We start from the raw sequence: 25,407 nt of genomic DNA, 5'->3' as shown, positions 1-25,407 counted from the left end.
TTACGTAATTCATTCTTTTTCTCGTTTATTGTATATAACTACAAAAAACTGGTCGAACTATGAAACCAGTTGTCGTACGCCATTTCCCAGCCTGTAATTTTAAGTATTTTCTCAAATGAAGTTTCTTCGGCTGGTTTGCGCCCCAGTTTGTGTACACTAACGGGGTCCCATTGTCAAAGATCCAGTCAGTTCCGTCCCAGAATCCCTGAATGAATGGCCGCGTGTAACTGATATCTGGGAGAGAGACATTTGACAGAGAACCTAAAATGAAGACGACAAATTGCGTTTCAGTTTTGTATAATCTCATTACAATCAGCTGTAACCAACAGCATACAATACTTGTTTCGAACATCTGAAAAATTAGCTCAGAGGGCATATGCCGAACGACCTTATGCCAATCAAATCATATTGTGACAGACCAAACCATGCCAAAAATGTAAGCTAATATTAGCATTTATTTAATAAGGCTGTTTCGTCGAGATGTATTTAAAGAATATGAACCTGCTCAAATGACTTGACACTGTATCATATGAAATTTTTGAGTTTGTTTAGAGTTGCAAATCTAGCCGCATAAACCGGGATTGTTTTGTAACGAAGAGAATAAAACGCGTCTTAGGTGTAGACCCACCCAATCAATAGCAATTAACATGTTTTTTCGAAAAGAAATAAGTGTAGAAATGAACTAAAAACGGTATTTTGCATCACCAGATGTTCTTTCATGTGTGCTGAAAAGTGGGAATAGAGTTCTTCGTGTTTTCTGAGATGTCTTAATATTTACCACGATAACATAATCAATTTTTAACATTTAATGTAAATACTGATTTCAATATTTTTGTCAACGTATAAAAATATTGAAACAAATATGAAAATATGAAGCTTTCCGTAGCATGTTTTTATATAGTTGTTTAGCGTATGCTTGAAAAGTAAAGGTCCAATTGATGTTTTAAATTGAATGAAAACAATAAATAACTACTGTCGTTCGGTCATGACTAAAGGGATACCAGTATACTCGTTATATACTTTTAATAAATTTCTAAAAATTGCAATATTCACTACGGATTGTTGCATTTTAGCCGCAATATTTAAGCTGCTTGGTCCGATTTTTTTGGTGTTACAGTATCAAATAATTTTTCATACAGAAAGTTATGGACTTTCTCCTATTTACATCAGCAAAATCGGTCTCCTTTCAAAGTTAGAAATATTCAAAGTAAATAAAAATAATTCCCTTTTGGGCAAACGAAAAAACAAACCAAAATGCATTATGCGATGTTTAGAAAAGAGAACTGCTTGGTTTCGTCCCCCGAATCATTGGGGTTATTAAACTCGCATGCTATGCATCGATTGTAAACAAAGCAAACTTCAGAAATATTAGCGAACAAAACATACATAGGTTAATTTGTAATTTGACTGAACATTACGACCTTTATTTATAGCGATATCAAAGTTGTAACATAACCATACCCGTCTTGGCGTCAGGATGAATTTTCATATGAGGCGAAATAACGCGATACCCTTTTATGTCATTTGTTTTGTTAAAAAATTTTGTACATAATCTTTTTCATTGAAATTCGGTATGAATGACTAGGAAAACTACTGCAATGTCTATTATTATACATATACTTAGCAAAACTATCGTTTAAAAACGTGCACAAAATTTGATATAAAATCGGACCAAGCAGCTTTAAAAAATAGGTATAGTAATAATAACAAGAGACCCAGGGGCCACATCGCTCACCTGAGCAACAATTGCCTTAATTCTGATCAAATTAGCATTACAGTATCAAAATATCTTAACAACTAAGTACACTAGATCTTGCCAATTTTTATCCACCTCTTTCTTTTGGTAAATACCAAGCCCCTTTTGTTGTAGTACCTGTAAGAAGATTTTTCTCTATTCCTATATACCCCCCCCCCCATTTTGTGGCCCCACTTTTTTCTAGGGTATCATGGTTTCATCAAACTCAGATTTGGGCTTTCCTGGCCTAATAGTTTTGAGAAGAAGATTTTTTAGAGATTTTCTCTATGTATAAAAATGTATCCCCCATTGTGGCCCCACCCTACCCCCAGGGACCATGATTTGAACAAACTTGAATCTACACTACCTGAGGATGCTTCCATTTTAATTTGATCTTTTCTGGCCTAATTGTTTTTGAGAAGAAGATTTCTATAGATTTTCTCTATATATTCCTATGTAAAACTTGATCCCCCAATTTTGGCCCCACCCTATCCCCGGGGACCATGATTTGTACAAGCTTGAATCTACACTACCTGAAGATGATTCTATTATAATTTGAGCTTTTCGGGTTTAATAGTTTTTGAGAAGAAGATTTTTTAAGATTTTCTCTATATATTCCTATGTAAAAATTCATCCCCCTATTGTGGCCCCACCCTACCCCCGGGGACCATGATTTGAACGAACTTGAATCTACACTATCTGAGGATGCTTCCACTCAAATTTGAGCTTTCCTGGCCTAATAGTTTTTGAGGAGAAGATTTTTAAAAATTTTCTCTATATAATCCTATGTAAAACTTGATCCCCCAATTGTGGCCCCTCCCTACCCCCGGGGACCATGATTTGAACAAATTTGAATCTACACTACCTGTGGATGCTCCCATTTTAATTTGATATTTTCTGGCCCAATAGTTTTTGAGAAGAAGATTTTTAAAGATTTTCTCTATATATTCCTATGTAAAACTTGATCCCCCAATTGTGGCTCCTCCCTACCCCCGGGGACCATGATTTGAACAAACTTGAATCTACACTACCTGAGGATGCCTCCACACAAGGTTTAGCTTTTCAGGCCGAATAATTTTTGAGAAGAAGATTTTTGAAAAATACCAACAAATTTTCAATAATTCTCAATTATCTCCCCTTTAAAGAGGGCGTGGCCCTTAATTTGAACAAACTTGAATCCCCTTCACCTAGTGATGCTTTGTGCCAAATTTGGTTGAAATCTGCCCAGTGGTTCTTGAGAAGAAGATGAAAATGTGAAAAGTTAACAACGACAACGACGACAACGACAACGACGACAACGACAGACAACGGACAAATTGTGATCAGAAAAGCTCACTTGAGCCTTTGGCTCAGGTGAGCTAATAATAATAAAAGAGGAAAATAATAATAAATTTAGTTACCAACTAATCTGGTAAGAAATTTGTTTTCCTCTGCTGATGTGATAGAGATGATATTTGACTGCATTGCAGCACATTCCTCCATAGCTTCTGTCAGATAATGAAAACCGACAAACGTAAAACATATATCCAAGTCTCGACCATCTATAAATGGGTGTCTACAGCGCCCTTGAAACAAAACAAAAAGAGGAAATATTTAAAATAGCATCATTGCTGATTAATTGGTAGAATTACTTAAAACTTTACCAGTTATAATTTAAAGGCTAAGTTATTCGAAGGAAATCTGAAGGAAAATTAATTATTTTTTCTCTTTAAATGACTTGACGTATTCCTGTTTGCTCCTTGCGGAGCATAGGGCCGCAACCACTCCTCGCCAGCGGACTCTGTTTTGGGCGACTTTCTTTTTTCTGATAAACTTGGTCCAGGTAAATCTGTAATGTTTGACCGGTAATTTTTGCGATTTTTTTTTTTTACTTTATCCCAAGGACTCTAATATCGCATAATATCAAATAAGCAAAAATATATCCGGTTTTTATTTTATATAGATAAACCTTTTTAATCCTCAAAGTGACTGACGCGTATAATAAAGTTACATATTTTCTGACAAGTGACCCCCTCCCCGGATCTACAGAAGCATTTTCGCTTGTCCATTATAAATTAAGTAAAATAAGATGTCGTCCACAAAATACTTTGCCTTTATTAAAAAATACATTGGCATGTTCAAAATATAAATCAATTTTATGACTTTGTGTACTGGTTTTACTCTGATTTGAACAGATAAAATCTTATGATACGCAATATTAGTTTGTGGTCTTCAAACATAGATATTCGTGCCTAGAAATCGGATCAGGTCATAGGTTCATAGACCTGTTTAGACTTACGTTAGATTTTAAACTGTACAACTGTACACTTTGTAACAAATACAGACTGATCAATCAAACAATCAACAATTAAATCTAACTAATAAACTCTATTGGAATAATTTTTCTTTTCTGTGTTAATTTTAATTGTTTATGTAAACAAAGAATTTAAAGAAATGTTAAGAATTTATAAATAATTCGCAAAGTTTTACGAATCATACCTGTTTGTAGATTTGTGGTCATATTTCAGTTATTGGTATTTAACCTTTAATCATTTTAAATTTTGACCATAAAATTTCTACGACCGGGTGAAAATTCTTACTAAGCTTGTTCTTGTTTCTTTCCATGACATGTATGTACAAAATAGCCGTGAAGTAGGGTGGTATATTAAAATCAAATTTTTGATGTTATTGTAACTCCACTACAAGGCCCGGGTATGATTGTTCCTTAAAAGAGGTAATAACGCATTCTCATTTCATTTCTACTATCTGCATTTCTACTATCTGCATTCTACTATCTATCATAACATAGACCACCCTTTACAGTAAAGTCCCTTATGATAAAATTTCCTCTCCTTCCAGAAATCTCACGAGATAGCGTGTCTTGTTTAATAAACTGTTTAATAACAACAGTCATAGGTTATCAAACAAAACCAAGATATCAAATCTTCTGAAAAATAATCCTGCAAGCTTTATAATCCTTACACCTGCAAATTGAACTTCTTTGATTTTATTTACATCATAACATTGTGTTTGTAAAAGTGCAGAATGGAGACAGAATTTTAAGTAAAATAAAAAAAGGAGAAAATTTTGTCAGTCTGTAAATTTTTTTTAGAAAAACTTGGTTTTTTTCTAAAATTTTGTTCTTAAAGCAACGTTTAATACTTTATTAACATACTATTAGATGTGATATAATACTGCCATCCGATGTCATACACTCCAGCATCCTGATGTAGGTAAATGGTGTTGAATAGTCGACATTGACCACTCAGATGGGAGTACTGAAAGGACAGACATGTTCCATGGGTCTCACACTTCCTGGAACAGTCCAGAGGACTCCATGTTGACAGTGAACGTATGATAAACATATCAAATATGATGTTATCCATATCGCTGAAAACTTTAAAACTTGATCCTAGGAAGCTAACTGCCTGGAGGGACTGCGCCAAGATCAGTCCTAGACACAACCCAATCTGGACTCTGGTGGACATTTTATAAGAAACACTGAGCGAACCCAGTCTGTTGTGTAGAATATATGTATATTCAAACTAAGACAAAAATGACAGCAAGTCATCTTTTCCTGCACTGTCCGTTTAAGCGTTGTTTGCTTATTCTCTCAAAACATCTAATATCGATTAATTTTCTGTTTATTGTAGAAATGAATGTTTTAAAACTTGCAAATTTGATATTTTCACTTTACATAGATTTTCCATTACACCATATCTTCTTTTAAGCATTAGTTGTTTAAATCAATGTACTAAATGTAGTGCATCCAATGGCGCTTAGGGTACAGTATAACAACAATAAGATCAGTATAATATAACCTTTAATCAAAACAATTAATTCGAAGAACGGTCTAATTACTTTATGTATAATTACAAATTTTATTGGGTTTAATGTGTAGACGATGTTCGGAAAGATAAAGTGTAGTTTTAAGGAATGTCCAAACTAGAAGATAAAATAGAAGTCGAATAGGGCAAAAGCTCCCTTTGCTGCAAAATCATTCAGTGAACATTGATGATTTACTGACACATAGATACAAATTGATATTGAAGACGTTTAGTCATTTAAACATTTTAATATTTACTGGTTTGTACGGTATTGGGATAAAGCTGGTTAAATGGAGAAAAAAATTATTCATAATGAAGCTTTACCGGCTACGCGTCACAAATACATGTAGTATCGGGATAAGATAAAGAACTGTGAACGCTAACGCCCGTTTCCCGCCTTCATTTTGCATCCAAATATTCCGGAACTTCTGTCAGTTATTCAAAAACAAATTTATCTACTAAAAAGTATGATAAAATCCTATTTGATTTATATCAAAATAAAATTTGTAGTCAAATTTATAGTTTGTAAACAAAATTGTTGTTTACGGGGGGGGGGGGGGGGGGGCTAAAAAAAATTAATCGAAGTCGGTCTCTCTGAGTGAGGAAAATATTATTCAGCGGCCGATAAGTAAATTTTCATTTTAATTCATATCTGTTAATTATTTTTTGTAAAATTTACAAAGCAAAATTCTTTTTTTTTGGAATGTATTTCAGTCTGTAGATATACACCCCCCTCCCGTGAAACGACAAACTCTTTGGTATAAATATGATAAATAACAATATCTAAAACCCCTCAAAAGGAATTTTTGTTTCACGGGGGAGGGAGGGAAAGATGTTTAAAAAACATTTTTATTATGAAATGAGCTATTTTATCCCAAAATAAAGAGTTATTTATCTTTGTTTGACCACATCATTTATATGTATTAAAAATATACATAAATGTTTACATTTTTATAAAAAAATATATTTAATAAGACAATTACCAAAAACGACTTTTACTTAGGCGTTTAGTTTAGTTAATGCTATCGTTTGCAGTCCTTCGATAAAGCACTTCTTCAATTGTTTAACCGCAATTTAAATATATCTCAATTAGATCTCTTATATATGCAGTGATTTTGTTACCAAGGTGGAGAAATAATTAAAGTCAGACGACACCTTCCTCGAGCATCTTTCTAGTATCTCCTAGAAATAAAGAGTTCCAATAAATTTTTAAAATTATTATTTTTGATTATTATTTTTAAAATGATTAAAATTTACTTGTAAATGGAGTTGTGCTTAAATGGCCGAGTGGTTAGAGCCATGGCAGCTCACTGCCAGGTGCGTAGGTTCTAGAGGTCGTGATTTCAAAGCCCGGACCCGGCCGAGATAGAGCTACAATATAGTGGATTTCGCTCTGCTGTATATTTATTTTTATATCAGCAATTTAAGTGCATTTTCAAAAGATTATATAGGAAACTGCATACTCTAGTATTTTGCAGAAATGCCTGGTAAGGTATACTAATTTTTTGCAAGAAAGCCTGTCAAAGTAGTTGTAAACTATTAACAAATTCCTGGAAAAAGTTATAAACAAGAGAAAAGCTGTCAATGTGACAGCAAACCGGGTTTTCTTTTATGTGAATTGTATCCATAATCCATGTCAACACGTATATCCAGTGAAATGGAGTACCCTATATACAACATTTTGCAAAATAATGACCAAGTTCAAAAGCTGGTATTTTTTTCATAAATAATCAGAAATCAAAATCCTAGCAAAATGCACACCTCTGATATATGTACAATAGATCTGCAAAAGAACAAATTCCTATCTTGAGAACTGTAGGAGGAGTTATCCGTACAATGAGGGTACCCTATATGCAATATTTTGCCAAAAAATGACCAAGTTCAATAGCTGGTATTTTTTTCATAAATTATCAGAAATCAAAATCCTAGCAATATGCACACATCTGATATATGTACAATCGATCAGCAAAAGAACAATTTCCTATCTTGAGAACTGTAGGAGGAGTTATCCGTACAATGAGGGTACCCTATATGCAAAATTTTGCCAAAAAATGACTAAGTTCAAAACCTGGTATTTTTTCGATAAATTATCAGAAATCAAAATCCTTGCAATATGCACACCTCTGATATATGTACAATTGATCTGCAAAAGAACAATTTCCTATCTTGAGAACTGTAGGAGGAGTTATCCGTACAATGAGGGTACCCTATATGCGAAATTTTGCCAAAAAATGACTAAGTTCAAAACCTGGTATTTTTTTGATAAATTATCAGAAATCAAAATCCTTGCAATATGCACACCTCTGATATATGTACAATTGATCTGCAAAAGAACAACTTCCTATCTTGAAAACTGTAGGAGGAGTTATCCGTACAATGAGGGTACCCTTTTGGCAGCCGCCCGCCCGCCATCCGCCCGCCTGCCCGCCCGCCATTTTCACCATTTTAATAACCGGATTTTTCCGTTGGAAAACCCGGTTAAAAATTGAGGAACGTGTCGTCTGACCTTGACTTGCAGATTTACTTCGAAATGACTAGAAAGCAATTCAAAGAACGAGCCCTATCCTTACATGACAACTATGATTAAACTAAACTCTTTTTTTCTTTGATTGTCTGGTATCGAAATTGAAACTATTTATATATTACACTTTAACGGATTCCTCTTTGAATTGTTGAATTTTGGAAATTAAAGCTTAAACGTTTGCACTAAGATTATTCATGTACAATGTATGTCTTGTGAATAGAATGGATGTGTTTTTTTGTTTTATTTTAAAATTATACTTTTGATATTGTTATTGTTTCACACATACCTTTTTAGAAAATTAAGTTGATCAAAAGTAAACAAACAACAACGATTTAAAAAAATGCAAATAGAAATAATTTTAAAACATTATTTGAAGCACACGAATTAATATACAGAAATTGTGATTATTGATTTTTAAATAAGCAGATTGTAACATAATTGTTTTGTAAAGAATGATTTCATTGTATTTTATTTTATACAACACAATCGTCCTTCAAATTAAATAAAAATTAAAAACAATTGAGAAAGTGTTATGTATGAAATAAAAAATCATTAAAAAAAGTTCAGAAATACCAAAATAAAAATGCAATAAAATATATTAAATATCAGCTTTGACATAGAAGAAAAATCATTTATAGTGGTCATACTTTTAGATGCAACATTATACTGCCACCCGATGTACACTCCAGAATCTCCATGTAGAGATATGGTATCGAATAGTCGACATAAGGGTCGGTCAATAGGTTTAAGGATAAGGATTGAATATGTTGTAACATTTTATAAAAAATACATGAACATGTATGTAAATATTATATAGATTATATTATGTAGGTCTTGACCACAATCGCCAATATATATATATATATATATATATATATATATATATATATATATATATATATATATATATATATATATATATATATATATATATAAAATTAATGAACTTTACACTTGCCTATAATAATAGACATCCATTGTGATTATGAAATATATTTATCCCATATACTTGATAAATAACATAATAACCAACTAATCTGAAATTAACTCATTTTCGCTCTTCTTCACGCGGTGAAATAAAGGGGGGGGGGGACAACCGCAGGCCGCCCCATAACAAAAGCAAGCAAGCAACAAGCAAAACAACAAGCAATAAAACATGACGTAATCTATAGGCAATTATGACGCAAAAAAGAAAACTCCATAAGCAAATATGACGTAATCAATAAGCAAATATGACGTTAATCATGCAGTGGGTCAAAATAGTTCATTAACTTCATACTGAATATTTTAACATTACTTAAGCCAAACAAATTATCAAAGCAACATTGAATGCCAAGTAAATGCCCCCAGTGGACAAGACTTTTACAATACTAAGCATGTGCATATTTAAATTAAAATCAACTGTCCACTATGACGTGTCATGAGCGTAGAATATGTGTCGACTCTTCCATTTGTGTTGAGGTGCGGTCGAAATACGACACTTGCAGGGTTCATAAATTCCTATTGTCTAATGCAAATCTAATACAAACATTTTTGGAACTGCAACCGCCGAAATGGGAGATTCAAAGGCTCTTAGTGACGGCGGCAGTACCTCAACACAGATAGTCACCGGCGACCAGAGCTCGCTCATTTTTTGTTTTTTTTCCCCCAATATTGAGTAATGATGTGGTAGCCCTTTCAAAGATATTTAGCAAAGATCTGTTTCCGTTTTTTGACAAGTAAACACCGTCGTCTTGAAATAATTTTGGATCCTTATCATAAAATTGAGGGTGTTTAGTAAAGCGTCCATTCTCTCTATTGCCTCTTTATCGAGTCCTTCATAGCCCTAATGTCTTCTGTATACCTTCCAACTGGTTTGACTATACCAATTTAAAACGTGGGAAATGCTTGGTTATTTGTTTCGGTGTAGCTTGGCGCTTTTCCAACAACGACTTTAAGCCAATGAGTTCCAAACTGTTTGCTTCACAGAGTATGATTAATATATTAGGGTCATTTCGATTCTTCAGATCACTCGAAGCTTGGGAATTAAGTAAGTAAGGACCATAGGTCCATATCCTAGCCTCAAATTTTGGTGTTAGGTATTCCAAAGTTTAAGCCCCCTTTCTTTTTTGGACTCTATGCTTGCACTTTTGACTTTGGAAAATCCTATGATCCACACTTTATTGACACCTATGTGCACAACAATTGGTAGATGTTAAGCTTAGCCATTAGTATACAATACAAATAACCGATGTATTATTTAGGAATTAGCCTAAAAAAATTTATCATTAACGAATATAAGTGCGATATGCATTAAATTGCCATCTACCTGCCGATTGTACAACTTGGGTTTCGCTCTGACAAGCTATAGTAGTAGCTGCTCCTTTCCGAAAGGAGTGCGATTTAAAATTCTTACTATGAATGGATGACTTTGCAAAGACCTTTTATGACCAACCGCACTTGCAAGATCTCCTGCAAAGCTCTTACTGGGCACGTTTTTTCGTGATGCATCAACTGACAGTGTAACTTCCCTACCCCAATGCACGGTTTTATAGCATTTAATGTTTACCTTTAGTTTGTTATTAAACAGCAAAACTTCTTAGTATTGAATTATGATTTCGTGTGAATAACCCTTAAATATAGCAACATCAATGCGTGGAATGCAAAGGAGACAGCCGCCTTCTTTAATGCGGTTTCTCAATTGCTATAGCAAACAATTGACGGTTTGGAATAATACTGGGTAAAATGTCCTATGTGATTGAAAACCGTGTGTCTGCTGTATTGGCAGATATCTTCATACCCTGGAGTGACTTTTGAAGTTTTTTGTGAGATCATAAAATGTACGAAGTTTGCATTGGAAGCTTATCGCTGCGATTTATGATTTTGCAGCGATGTGTTTGTAGCGTTTTATTAATGGATGTGCAATAAACATGGTAATTTTGTGTTTGGTGGCGCCCAAAGTAGTGACAACCCTTGGCCAACACTAAACTGTTCAAAGTCTTGGATTCCTACCATGTATGTCTTACTTGTGTTTACAAAAATAGATGCACTTAATACACGCACTAGTTCATTTGAGAGAGCAAAGTCTTGACTTGCTCCGGAATGGGCTAAAGTTGTGTGTCTGCTGCAATGCTCCTGAAAGTGTCCAAGTTTTAAAGGAAAATAAGGTATTCTACATATGTAGCTGATTAAGTATGCCTGGTTTGAGGTTGGCTTTAAACTTCATGTACTTTAATTCAAATAGCATTAAAGGCCTAACTAATGACATGATACGATCTGACTTAGACGACTTTTGTTCAAAATAGTTTTGAACTTTTGTACTTTCACTCTAACAGTACCGATCAGACCCAACCTTACAACAGAGTTAACCCCAGTTAAACCCCGGTGTACATTCTGGGTTTACTTGGGGTTTACTCTGGGTCTGCTTTTTGAAATTTGGGTCCACTCTGGGTTTACTTTGCGTTTACTCGGGGTATACTTTAGGTTTACTCGGGAATTGCTTTTGGGATCAACTATACGCTTTGAAGTTTGAAACACCCCCGTCTTATATATCTAACCGTCTCTCTGTGTCCACTCTGGGTAAACGTTTTCTTTGGGTGTACTCTTGGTTTACTCTGGGTCCCCTCTAGTAAACCCATCGCAAACCCAGAGAGGAAATTTAGGGTTTAGTTAGGGTTTATTTTCTGTAAGGTTGGGTCTGATCGGCAGTGTATGTTAACTCAATATATCCCAGTTAGCTTGAAATAAAAGATACCACAGATCCTGGGACATCTGTTTCATGTTTGGAATTTTTTTTACTAGAAAAAAGACGTTAATGGTAATCTAACAAAAAACTATATGATAAACGTGATGATTTTAATTAAACTAACAAACCAATACATTTAATGACTACAAATACTGTGAACGAAGAGAATACTACAATTGTGATGACAAAATTATTTGTTAAGTATTTATTACACTGCAGAACATTATTTGGGGGGAAAACAGTGCCCCTGTAAACTCCAAGAATAAACTGTGATTTACCTCGAAATGAAATGCAGCATGGATGATTTTTTTAGCGAAGCTTATGGACAAAATTAATCAATTTACAATAGAATAAGGCCACTTAAAAGTTAATACAAATTAGGCCAAACAAATAATTAGGTCAATATTTAACTAATATTTACATCTACCAAGTATTAATCCCTCTATTTCTTACGGAAACTTATGGTTAATTCATAGCTCTATAGAAACAGCCAGATTGAAATCTACACGCCCCGTTTATTGATTGGTCGAAATCTACAGCGGCTGAAATTGACAAGAAAGTGACAGGACCAAATTTGACACGCCCAGTTTATCGATTGGTCGAGACCTACAACTACCTAGGAAAAATCACGGACTGCAAGAAATAATCATGACGACGTCAGACTCAAAGTCTCACAGGAGACGATTTGGCTGTTTCTTTTAGTTAACGTACTTACGTACATTAACCGTAATTTAGTGAATGTTACTTACTTTTCATAATCAATTTATCAATTGGCTAAAAGAAAGATGTTAATTAATATAAACAAAAAAATGCTTTCTATGATGATTCATTCGAGTAATGAAGGCTGCGATCATTGCAGAAAAAAATTACATAACCCGCTAACGCGGGTTATGTATTTTTTCTGCAATGTCGCTACCTTCATATCCCGAATGAATCACCAAAGAAAGCATTTTATTGTTTGAATAGACTACTACCGTATATCAGGTTTATTTCCGCGTGTATCCAATTTCCGCTTTGTTCGCGACGATTCCTGAATTGCGGAAAATATATCAGCGTAAATTTGATACAAAGTTCTGTTTTTAAAATATAGTTCTTTCTTTCCTTATGAGGTAAACAGGTATGTACTAAGAGTACAATAAACTGTGTTCACTATGTTTATAGTAGAAATTGTGAAATCGGAGGACAAGCGGCAGATAACAGGTATGTAAGCCTCGTAGTTTATTTCATAATCCATTGACAAGCTAATTAAAACTGTCTCTTTTCTTGAATAAACTGATGTCTAATTAAACTTGAGCTACTGGTATATGTGACGGTACATGATCTTTTTTTCTATGACTGTGTGCGTCTCAGAAAATAATTATCGGTAATTATTTAACAGTAAAAAGAAAACGTGTAAATGGTTTAATTGTCCGCAATTTTCATTATAAAGAGCGGCAACTTAGATACTTTTACCCTCTTACTTCACAGGTTAAAACTGTCTTGAATTATATTTTCACTATGACTTTGAAATAGTGAAAATTTGATTCGCGTAAATATTATATATTGTTCTAGGTTCTGAATCGCGGAAGAAACATGACGCGGTAAAAACCTGATATACGGTATAAACATAGCTATTAATTTTTGTTTGACAAGTTGATTCTCTTAAATAACCTTGGTTGCTTAAGTCAATATCTGAACATTTTAACTATCTCGATGAAAAAAACCCCGCAAAATAACTAAGTCCATTATCAACATAATTCAACTGATATGGTGTCCAATTTGTTCTTGTGCATAGTTACGTCCCTTGCACTACTCAGGTAAATATCCGTCTTGATACCGAAACAACAGGTGCAATGACAAGTAATCGATTTTCATGAAAATATCTAGCATAGGACTACCGCAATAGGTGGATTTTGACAAACTTTTTTCTATCATTTAGTAAGTATAGTCTAGATTCTTCATTTGATTGGATAGAAGCGGTAATGTAACTTATTTGTTCGTCAAAGTTTCATGTTCAGTCGGTCTCATCTTACATGGGCGTATATTCTACACAACATTAAATCTTCCTTATCGCGTATCTGTTGGTATGCAGTGTACAATAATTTCGCCAAAAATTTACTTTCAATTGGGTTTAAATCAGTGTATGGAATAACAATCAATTCAATTAAAAACAAAATAAAGTAGATGATTTCAGTGAGCATTGGACAATTTATATGAAAACCCACGTCATGTATACATGAATGTACTGCAGTCGCAAGTACAATATAGATTTATTGCTCTGGTGCCGGGGTATTTTACAGCAAAATACATTCAAATCAACCTATCATCAAATCCTCCAATGTAAACAATCACACATTTTTTGAATTTGAAATATTCACCAAATTTTGATGTACAACGAAGAGGACACAAGTAAGTTGCGTACGGTTTGTATCGTTGACCTAATTATGTGTTTAAATCTTTTATCTGTGTTTTAACGATCCAAATTGTACTTTTTAATTATTTCAATAATAAATGGTATTTGCGCAAACGTTTTGATGCATTGACTGTGACTTTTTTTTTTTTTTACAAATACCTAACAGTACAAGGAATTTATTTGAAAAAGTTTTATGTTGGGTATTCAAAGTTTTTTGCAATGTTGCTACCTTCATATACCGCACGGATCGGCAAAGAAAACATTTCCTTTGTTAAGTATTGGAGGTAAGTAAGTCTCATTCATATTTAGGAGCCACCCCAATTATAATTACAGATCAAGTGCAAGCAGTTGTTGAAGTGAAATGTCTCTTTACAGGGAGAAAAGATAAAATTCAACCGGGACAAAATTTTAAATTTCGTAGAGAAGAAAATCATAAAATTGTCCTAGATGTTGGACATCAATACTATGATCAAGTTAAAGGTCAAATGTACATCTCTGGCAACGCAAAATGTTTCTTTGTTGTGTACACTTTTGTTGATCTTTTCATTCAAGAAATATCTTTGGACGAAGATTACTGTAAGAGTGCACTTATACCAAAATTAGAGAGTTTTTATGAGAAACACTTCAGACCATTCATTGCCTCTCGCATGTAATGTGATTGTATAATTTCATTCAAAACTGTATGGACGACAGTAAATATTCTTATAGTCATGATTAAACATGATGCAATGTTAACTTAGTAGAAGCACTTGTCACATGTACATGCTAAATGAATATTTCTGAAACATCAATAAATTCATTTGTATTTTATCCACCCTTGAACATTATTGATATTTTACCCACCCTTTCTAGGTAAATTAAGAACAAAGCTTCAAGTATACAAATATTGTGTTTATTAAGTGCAGCGCAACTCTGTATTAACAAGAGGTATTATAAAAGTTACACGAAAACAAAATTGTTGGCCTTCAATGGCTCATTCATACCTGTCTTCAATGCTGTTTCTTAAATTTGCCAATGCAAAACAAGTATATATAATTCTAGCACCAAGTTGAACCTTACCGTACCTTCTTTTTTCAAGATTTTGTAACTTTTGGCCCTCCCTATAATACTTTCAATGTGGATTGTTTTAGAGGCACTCGTCTATCTTTTACCAATTCGTTGGGTTCAAGTTGAGATCTTCCACTGAGCATAGTTGGAGTATTTACCAAAACATCTTGGTTTGCAAACAGGTAATGAACCATTATTCCCACGTATGCCATAATAATGTCACCAGACTGAAACATTTATAATTCAGGTTTTACAAGATCAGACCTTTAAATAATTTGACGATCACTTGTAGATCCCCCATATGCATCTGATATGAAAGAAACTAAGCCTTTCGGAGTACACCTTATCATAACATTAAGCTTTAGAGTGTTTTTATGTTTATAATTTGAACATGTAGCAGACTGGCACTCAACATTAAATGGATTTTAGATGGGAATTTCTGTTTCATCAAGTATAACTCTTGTTGTTGGGAATTGCACAAAAAATCTGCAGGCATGTACTCCATAATTAACTCTTTAGATGGCCAAATATCCAATTCCTTTAACTCGAAATATAAAAAAAAATTATCCATGTTGAAACTATTCTTGATACTGTTGATTTAGATATTTAAAAAAAAGTGATAATTTTAAAACCCTCTTTGCACTGCCTGAGTTTCATCATGGTAAGAAATAATTCATCTTTTGGGTGCAATGATGCACAGTGATAGTCAAGCGCCTATGCTGCCGGCCCTAAACAGTGAGTTAAACATCATGAAGCGCTCATACCTACCAAAACATGTGTAATATTGAACAGCTTCTGCATTATTTTAAAAATTCTCAATAATGTGTTGTTTTGAGTATAATAGGGTACCCTGAACCTCTTTGCTATCTACAACACAATTAACAACATGATCTATTTCAATATTTTCAACAACTTCATCCGAAATAACTTCAATTTCATATTGAACATTGTCTAATGAACATGCTGCATCCTTTTTTGACCTCCTTTGTACTCTTTCACTTTTCGAAGTGGAAACTTGTGGGGATGTTCGTAACGGAAAAAAGATTGAACTGCAGAGTCTTTCAGCCGTGCTCGGTCACCTGTAAATAACAATTTTTTCCATCATATAGCATGTAAAACAGATTATTCTTATTTTTATCTTTAAAATTTCTTATCATTATGTTTTACATTTGTTCAAGATATCAATGAAATGTTATAATGTACTTTATATTCTATTTACACTGCTATCATTCATGTTTTAAAAAATATGCAATTATATTCATTCCTCAATTTAAAAAAATGAATCTTCTCTCTCAGGTTTGCTTTAAGTGTTGGATGTTTTGCTGTTAATATCACATGAACTGAAAAGAAAAATAAACAAACCACAAGGCAACAGGAAAAAAATATCTAAAAAAAAGTATTGAACTGCATAAAAATAATGATGGTTATAATTGTCATGCATAATTTTGTGATCACTTTATATAATGTCTTCCTCTCTACTGTATGCAAATAGATGTTTGGGGCGCTTTATTATGAGAATATGCAACTGAAAAATAAACTAAACATAATTTTCACATCTTTAAAATTAACACAAAAAAATATACAAAAAGAATTAAAAATATAATCTTAACATAATAAAACAGCTGTTTAATAAATCAATTTTTATCAGTAATTAACAGAGTAAGAGCCCCCCCCCCCCCCCCCCCCCGCGCAATTATTGTTTCCCGTGATACTCTTCGGCTAACCAATTAAACTAAAAATGCTTAAGTCTAATTAAACAACTTTTTAATAAAATTGTTAATGGGAACAGTACCTAATAAAGTCTCTTTGTAATCGGTGTCTTGAAAGTGAAGTCGACAGACCACAGAATTTTTGTTCGGCATCCACAGCGACTTGGTTTTCTCATCTTTGCGCTAAATTGCCGCTCTCCATTTAAGATTCAGACTCTCTGCCTTTGGAAATGTATGTCCTCCGTATCCACTGCAGCTAGGCACACAGCAATATTTCATAATTTCAAATTTAGTACACACTAGTTCATTAAAGAATGACAATAAAGACATTCAACATTGTCATGTTAGGATATGAAAGATTGTAAATCGTAATGAAAATTATATATTAAAAAGATTCCAATATTTACGAGTATAAAATAATGATGCAAAAGCATTTGAAGTCGCGGAATAGTTACCTTTCATGATTTGTTTGCCGCTATATTGTGCTCGTGTACCAAGGTGTATAGATCAGAGTTATATTTCTGTGCAATCTAATAGTGTGTACTAAATTTGAAATTATGAAATATTGATGTGTGCCTAGCTGCAGTGGATACGGAGGACAATAAATTTCAAATTTTCTGAATTTTTTGTTGCATCTTTGCAACCATTTAGCATGTAAACCTGCCATTCGGCAGACATGCATAGGTTTGAACAAATTGTTTGTATAAAGTTATCCTTCTTAATTTAAAGAACATTTAAATACACCCCCCTGGATCAGTAATAAACGTTTTGAATTGTATTGTCAACAAAATACAAATGTATATGTACTTTCTAGTCTTATCAGTAGTTTCATATTTCTGTGTTTTACGAATAGTAATTTATGGTTTACTCCATAAGTAAGGAATAAAAAGATGATAATGAAATATGTTTTAGAATATGTATCTGTTGCAAATTAACTTATTTATATTGACAGAAAGTACATTGTAAAAAAACTATTTTCCCTGTACAAATCAAATAACCATTATCTTGTTATTTTTCATATACAAAAGAATACCCACAAAGGAAGGATGAGATCGTTTTTATTGTTTTTGGCTGGTACTCTGATTGCCACTTTACTGGCAGCAGATGATGGATGTCCTGTAAACTGCAAATGTAGCCAAGCCAACGTCAAGTGTCAAGGATACAATTCTATGCCGCAGCAGTTTAGAAGTTTTTCAATAATCAAAGTTTTCGATATGTCCAACAACAATCTTACCTCGTTATCAAAATCCGACTTGGAAAAATATGTGAACGTCGAACGATTGCACTTGGACGGAAACTCCATTGCCAACATCAAAAAAGGGGCCTTTTCGTCACTTACTCGATTAAATGAGATAAACATTTCAACCAACAAATTAGAAAGCATAGAGGACGGTGTATTTTGTAACATGACCTCGTTAACTACCCTTATTCTAAGCAATAACCACATCTCCAATCTTTCATTGGATGTTTTTCATAATGTTCCTAACTTACAACGACTAGATTTGTCCCTGAATAGAATCTACTCTTTTAGTTCCTGTTCTTTGATACTTCCGAGTTTGCGCTATCTGAATCTGGACAATAATAGTCTGGCTATGGTTCCATCGCACATTTTTAATTGCACTCCACATCTTCAAACGTTGCGATTGAATTTAAATAGAATACAACGCCTACAGAAATACAGTTTTTCAAATGTTCCCAACATCTATAGTGTTAGCTTGGACAATAACCTAATTCGGATACTTGACATCGAGACTTTCCAGGTTAAACACCAGGACCTTAACACTCTTCTGGAATGTAAAATCAAGGTATTCTCTATCGAAGGGAATTTCCTAACTGAAGTCCCCATGGCATTGAATGACCTCGTCTATGTGGTTCATCTCGACATAAGCAACAACAATATACGAACTATTAAAACACTGGCATTTGACCGCCTTAAATGTTTGCGTTATCTTCGAATATCAGAAATGCCACTTCTTAGTAAAGTAGGAGTAGATGCATTTGGAGGCCTGAATCTCAGGGATATATTTATGACCAGAAACCCAATGTTGAAAGAGCTGCCCGGAAATCTCCTGCAAAACATGGACGAGCTTCGCACTGTAGTGCTAAACAACAATGGTCTGGTGACTCTCCCGAAAAGTTTGTGCAACTGGCAACAGATAATGGACGTCATGCTAAATGACAACAATTTTATCTGTTCCTGTAGCAACAGCTGGCTTCAGTCATATCGAGGCTGGGATACCCCTCAAACTCAGCAACACGTCAAGAAATTAAAATGCCACAGACCAAATAACCCCGAGGACTTTCTCATCAAAGACTATGATTTTAGCCGCCACTACTGTATGAAGTTTGGATCGTCAGTGTCTGATAAATCACAAGTTCGGGTTGAGTTAATAGCTGCCATTATAATGCTTTTAACACTTTCAGTGATTTTATTTGTTTGTTACTGGAAGCAGTTGGTTTTCTGGTGCAGACAATTTAAATGCAAGCACCATGTAGACTCCACAATAACTAAAAAACCCAAATACAGCCACCTATCTAGAAATGGTGATCTTAATTAAACACTTTCAACACATGAGATAAAACATATCTATTGACGTAATCGTTTTTATTAAACTGATTCATCCAAACAAATCAATTGCCTTGTAATGCGCAGACAATGATACATACGATTGTATTATGATACAATATGATGAGGAATATATCGGGGATAGTTTTTAATTGTATTCAACAAAACGAAAATCGACAAAAAAAATCACATATACATCTTTGCTTGGATTTTGTATTTGTTTGTACTTTAATATGTTTTGTTGATTAAGTTGATTATCACCATTTGATTGAATGCGTTTTTATGACCTCGACATGTCAACATTCCCTTTACTTACGTTTGCGTACTTGTACTTATTACTGTTGTTAATTTGATAAAACACCTTTCTATTGCGTTTTACCGTTTTTTTTCTTGTCTTTAGCAGCTGCTTCTTTCTAAAGAATGTGACAAGTAAAGTTTTCTACACAATCTATCATATTCGAAATCTATATTATGTACATATATGCAAAATTAAATCCACAATAAAAAGGAAATTAAATCAAGTTCAAGTTTGTCTTCGATTTTTGCATTGTTTTATTTAAGTAAATCCAAAGTCGACAAAATAACGAATGAAAAATATATTGTATCAAGTACTCATTAAAATGAAGACTTGTCCCTCCTGGACTCTAAAAAATTAAGGCTCATGTAAAATGGACACCGGAATGGATTTTATTGATAGTTGAAACGATGTTTGCAGTTGTGTTTTTTTTCTATTTTATATAAAACATTTTTCGAAATAAATAAATTATTAATATAGATATAAGTAATTCAATTAGTAGATACAAGTGCATGAGATTTTGTGGGTTAACGCATTCATTGTAAATTGAATGAAATAATCTCATTACATTATTTCATTCCAAGATCTATTGTTTGTAGAAAAATACAGTTACATTAATTAAATTCAATATTTCAGACAAAATTGATTCATTCCTGAAAAAAAAAAAACATGTTATATAGCAGCAGGGATGTAGCTCCATGGGAAAATCGGTTTGACGAACTGCAAAGCTACATGCACAGCCCTATTAAAACCTATCTTTATTGCGCTCGAAAGTTTGCGAGCGTTTTTGACCTATTGACATAAATAAGAAATATTTTCAGTAAAATCGTTAATACAAAAATACTGCTGCGACACTTTCTTAAGACGTCATTATTTTACTTCCCTCTGAATATCTTTTAAACATTCTCATTATCCCTGTAATGTGAAGTGGTGGGGTTTGTTTACAGATAAAAATGGCGACTCTTAAATCCGACGTGCATTTAAATAATCCACTTTCTAAGGTCGGTATGGGTGTTCAAGAAAAAACGCCCGATGCAAGAAAAATTGTAAATTAGTTGTTAATTCTCTCAGACATTTTTCGGCATCCAAAAAAAAGAATTACACATTTTTTCATTTTCCATTTAAAAACAGTCAAACTAAAATAAGATACCCAAAGCAAAATATGATCGAGACATAGATGAAATGATTTACTGTAATCATTGGTAATATATATTATCTATAAAATATAAAAGTATGGTTTGCTTGGTTTTCAAAAGTACAACCAGTTTTATATGTAACACGTTGAAGGGTCTGTCCCAGGCTCAACAACAACTGGACTCTGCTGGACTTTTGAAAATAACAGAGCGGACTTACACAGATTAACAAAAAAAATCAAGTATGGCCTAATTGTTTTGTTTATTGTAGAATATGGATTTTTAAGTACATTGAACATTAGATATACATACATCATGTAGACACGCCTAACAGAAGCAGCTAATTTTTTAATGAGATTTATTTGTGCCACTCCCTAATTCTATCATGTATACAGTCAATTATCAAGGTAATATATCGATGATTTACCCCCATTACTAAATCATTTAAGGTGGTATGGGACACTTCTGTATTGTGACGAGCTTCGGATCTAGTAAAACAATAAAATCAAGTATAATTTTATAAATGGTTTCTTTTCCAAAAGTGTCATTTAACAGCGTAGCACCATGAGTTTAGAGCGTTAGCTACGAATTTGTAAGTCCTGAGTTCGAATCGCTCTGGGGCTTTTATGATTTTTTATCTTTCCAAAAAAAATATTAAACATATTTTTGGTCAAATATTGTAAAAATTGAAGATTATAAACCGGCGATAATAGTTTGTTTATAATGTACTTTTATCCCCGTTAATATGGACAGGTCCCATACCACCTGAAAAAGCTCCTATCCTTTATGAAAGGAATAAAAATAGACCTTTGGGCTTTTAGATTATCACAGTATCAGTAACAGTATTTAGAGATTTGTATATTTAGTCTAACTACATTACGTTCAAAAAACATGAAACCTCTCAGAAAGTAAATTTAAAAGATCGTTTTATTTTGTTATGTAACTGTCGAAGATAATAACGATTACCTATTATTGTTTCTTAAACTGATTCATATGTTCAATTGCTTTAAAATGCTATGATATATAAGAATACAATCGTAGTATGATATGATAATATAATAAGTGTAAAAGAGCACATTTTAACTATATTTAAAACAATGTACTTATTTTAATGTGTTCTATTTTTTTAATTGCTGATTCAGGTATGATTTTTCACCATTTTGATTAAAATGAACTCTTTTTCCTATATATAAATGCTGATTAATCATACTTGCCAAATTTTAAGGATAACGTTTACTCAGGGTTTGAGATGTCAAACAAATATTTTTACAAAGTACCTGAAGTCATAAACTGTTCTTGAAATACAAAATGACACAGTTTTAAACAAATATCGATATTGATATCCATGTTTTATTTATTTGAGAAAGATATACGAGGAAGATAGATTTATATTGAAATAAATAAATTCAAATTAAAGGACTATATGTGATATAAGCCTAAAATGGCCACCTAAAATAGACACCATCATCTTACTGTAATTCTTTGTTTTCTTTGATATATACATGCTGTTTTAACAAAATTTCATTTTGATTCAATTGCCCACAATTAAGAAATATGGCATCGTAAAGATAACCTTTTCCCGCAATTTTTGCATTTTTAGCATAAAACGAATTGTTTTCGAGCAGCTTTCTTTTAGAAAACATAGAGCGCACAAAATATTTTAAGCAGGGTGTATCCATATAAGACTAATAATAGACAAACATTTTATCCTTGTTCAAAGCGTCGCTCTTTATTTCATATTCGTAAAAAAAGGGGAAAATGCCAATTTTTGACTGATTTTGATTTAATTATAAAAAAAATCGTCACTCCTGACGTCATATACTCCCAATGAGTGCAAATAAATAGGTGAACAATTCATTTGATAACAACTCTTCTAAAAAAGAACATAACAATGTATTGTACCCGAAACACTTAAAAAAATGGCAAATTATGGGGCCAAAGTTGACACGTATCATATATAGTTCTTTTTCATTTTTTTTCTTAAAACCTAAAAGTTTCTTTAGAAATGTAATCGCAAAAGTTAAGCTTCTATGTGTATTTTTGTCATTTTATATATTTTATGATTGTATTATGTTGTGTAAAATTATAAATCACTGGCTGGCACGCAATGGGGAAAATCTAAACAAAAAAGTACATAAAATAAATTTCAAAAAGATAGTACCTCAAACATTTGATTATTGACTTTATATGACATTATAATGTCAAAAGAATACAGGCAATAGAAATAGTTCTAGACAATCTCTTATTGGTCAGGTTTTAAAAAAATACCCGATCAAAAATGGGTAGAGTTTTGAAAATGGATAGAAAAAATCCGGACTAAAAAAATTCAAAATATGAGCTAAAAACAATTTATTTAGGTATGAAATTAGTAAAACTATTCGAATTTTATCATTTTCCAGCCTCAAGATTGTTTTATCATGTCTAATAGTTTTAAGATGAAGAAAGCTTTGGTATGTGTGGACAATTTTGACAAATTTTTTAACAAACATTTAGAGGTCTCTAGCATAAAAATGTAGGTTATTGAATTTCATTAAATTCATTTCAAAATGTAATATTTAAGGAAGGATGGGGTTACATATACTCAGTTAATGAGATATTTCTGACCATTTATTTCAGTGGAAAGGATTGGATCCTTGTGAAACAATGCTAAAAAGTAGTACCTTTTTACTTTTAATAAAATACAAGGACGTAATAAAAAGTAATTGCTTACCGTAACTTATGAAAGAGTAGTTATGTTAAATTGAAAAGGTTGAGGTTGTTATTGTATAACTGCAAATTAAGTAATAATTAACAATGAAATAAACACTGATAATGATATGTTTCTTTCTCACACATCTATTGTAAGCCCACGCAGTACAAAACGTATGTTAAAACGTAAGCTATAAATCTGTCGATTATTAAAACGACGCATTTGGACTTCGTTAAAAAAAAATTTGAGATAAAAAGCACAATTTTACTAATTGATACAGTGATTATCATTTGCATAGGATATAAAAATATGATACACTTTCATAAACATTGATATTGCACAGTATTATCCACCTCCATTAATAAACAGAATGATTCATAAAATGAGAAACAAACATATTGTTTGAGTGGAAAATGTTCTTTGCCTTTAAAAAAAAGTCTTACTCTTTTAGCAATATAATTTTGAGATCGTTTATGTTGTAATTTCTCAAATCACCGAGAAGTGTTTTTTTTGTAAAGTTTTGAAATTTTTTTTTTGAAAAGACAAAAAATGTGTTTATTCATAATTAGGAAATATTATCTTTGCAAGTTAAAGCTTGCGATTTTAAAACTATAGCAAAAGAAGACTATAGCAAAATGAAGAAGTAAAGAAAGATAACTCCATACATTCCCTCCGAACTCAAATGCTTTTACGATATTATAAAATTGATCGACAGCTTCATCTTTTTTCTTTTCTAAATATTTGAATTTATTCATTTCATTTGAATTCCCGAGCAAAATGAAATAAAAAGACAACCACCCACCCAGCCTTGTATTACAGTGTACATGTAGGTGAAATAAAATATCATGTTTTCTAAATATGCAGTCACTTTTTATTCTTTATGAGTGTTTCGGCCCTGCCTTGGATTGAAATTCTTACATTGGGAAACATGAAATTTACAATTTTGAATGATGGCACAATTTTCTTCTTTTTTATGCACACAGTTTATATTCAGTATCAGTAGAAGTAAAGAAGGTGGGTTTAAAAAAAAACCCCAAAAACAGTATATGCATTAACACTGTACGACTTTTTGGCCGTCCTAGATTCAGAACAACCTTCCTTGTTTGAGTTTTCCTTCCAGGTGTGTGGAAGTAGGGAAGAAGATATTAAACATTATATGCATTAACACCATATGGACACATTGCCCCCTTCCACCTACGGCCTGACTCATGGGCCATGAATTTCATAATTAAGGTAGAAGAGTTCGTGGACATTATACATATAACCATTAATTAGTTTTTTCACACATTTGTGTGCCTAAAAAGGAAGATTTTTTTAGATTCAGTACATTTTCCCTATTTAGCTATATTGAGCTCGCCTTAGCCCGTCCAACCGGTCATGGATTTCACATTTTAAATAATCATGCATTTGGGGTTTAAAATATATATATCAGAGTAGAGATAAAGATTTCCTTATATTTTCTAAGATGAAATACTAGTACATTTCCACTATATGACCACATTGGCCAAGCCCTTGAGCCCGAATCCTTTACCCAGAAGCATGAATTTTATAATTTTGGTAGAGGGCTTCATTCTTCCTCACATTTGTGGGGCACTAGGTGTGGTAGAACCATGAATTTCACGATTTACATTCATCTCAATCTAGAGATGCTTTACACAAAAACTAGTAAGAATTCGCCTTCTAGTTTTAAAAAAGTTAAAAATGAACTATTGTTAATGCACTACGCACACAGGACGTGACTGAAACTCAACCTGTGGTGTATAAAAACATATCCTTAAAATATTACG

General features: G+C 32.8%; 2 protein-coding genes across 3 annotated transcripts; one reads left to right on the top strand and one right to left on the bottom strand.

Annotated features, from left to right (window-relative positions):
* Positions 1-8: 8 nt before the first annotated feature.
* Positions 9-5,286, bottom strand: LOC128181317 (uncharacterized). 2 transcript variants are annotated; one of them, XM_052849678.1, is made up of 3 exons: positions 4,890-5,286; positions 3,136-3,300; positions 9-261 (listed from the first exon to the last, which is right to left on the bottom strand). In XM_052849678.1, exons 1-3 carry the CDS (start codon positions 5,200-5,202, stop codon positions 26-28), a joined length of 714 nt encoding a protein of 237 aa, XP_052705638.1. In that variant the 5' UTR covers positions 5,203-5,286; the 3' UTR covers positions 9-25. The 2 variants fall into 2 exon arrangements, with proteins under 2 accessions (XP_052705638.1, XP_052705639.1); XM_052849679.1 differs by having other exon boundaries at positions 3,136-3,222.
* Positions 5,287-13,027: 7,741 nt separating this feature from the next.
* Positions 13,028-20,021, top strand: LOC128182473 (leucine-rich repeat-containing protein 15-like). The gene is made up of 2 exons (XM_052851108.1): positions 13,028-13,706; positions 17,966-20,021. Exon 2 carries the CDS (start codon positions 17,984-17,986, stop codon positions 19,493-19,495), a length of 1,512 nt encoding a protein of 503 aa, XP_052707068.1. The 5' UTR covers positions 13,028-13,706; positions 17,966-17,983; the 3' UTR covers positions 19,496-20,021.
* The last annotated feature ends 5,386 nt before the right edge of the window (positions 20,022-25,407 follow it).

The sequence above is a fragment of the Crassostrea angulata genome, chromosome 4 (assembly GCF_025612915.1).
Source record: "Crassostrea angulata isolate pt1a10 chromosome 4, ASM2561291v2, whole genome shotgun sequence".
NCBI lineage: Eukaryota > Metazoa > Mollusca > Bivalvia > Ostreida > Ostreidae > Magallana > Magallana angulata.
Note: the sequence above shows the minus strand (reverse complement) of the source record. Positions and strands in the feature narration are given on the sequence as shown.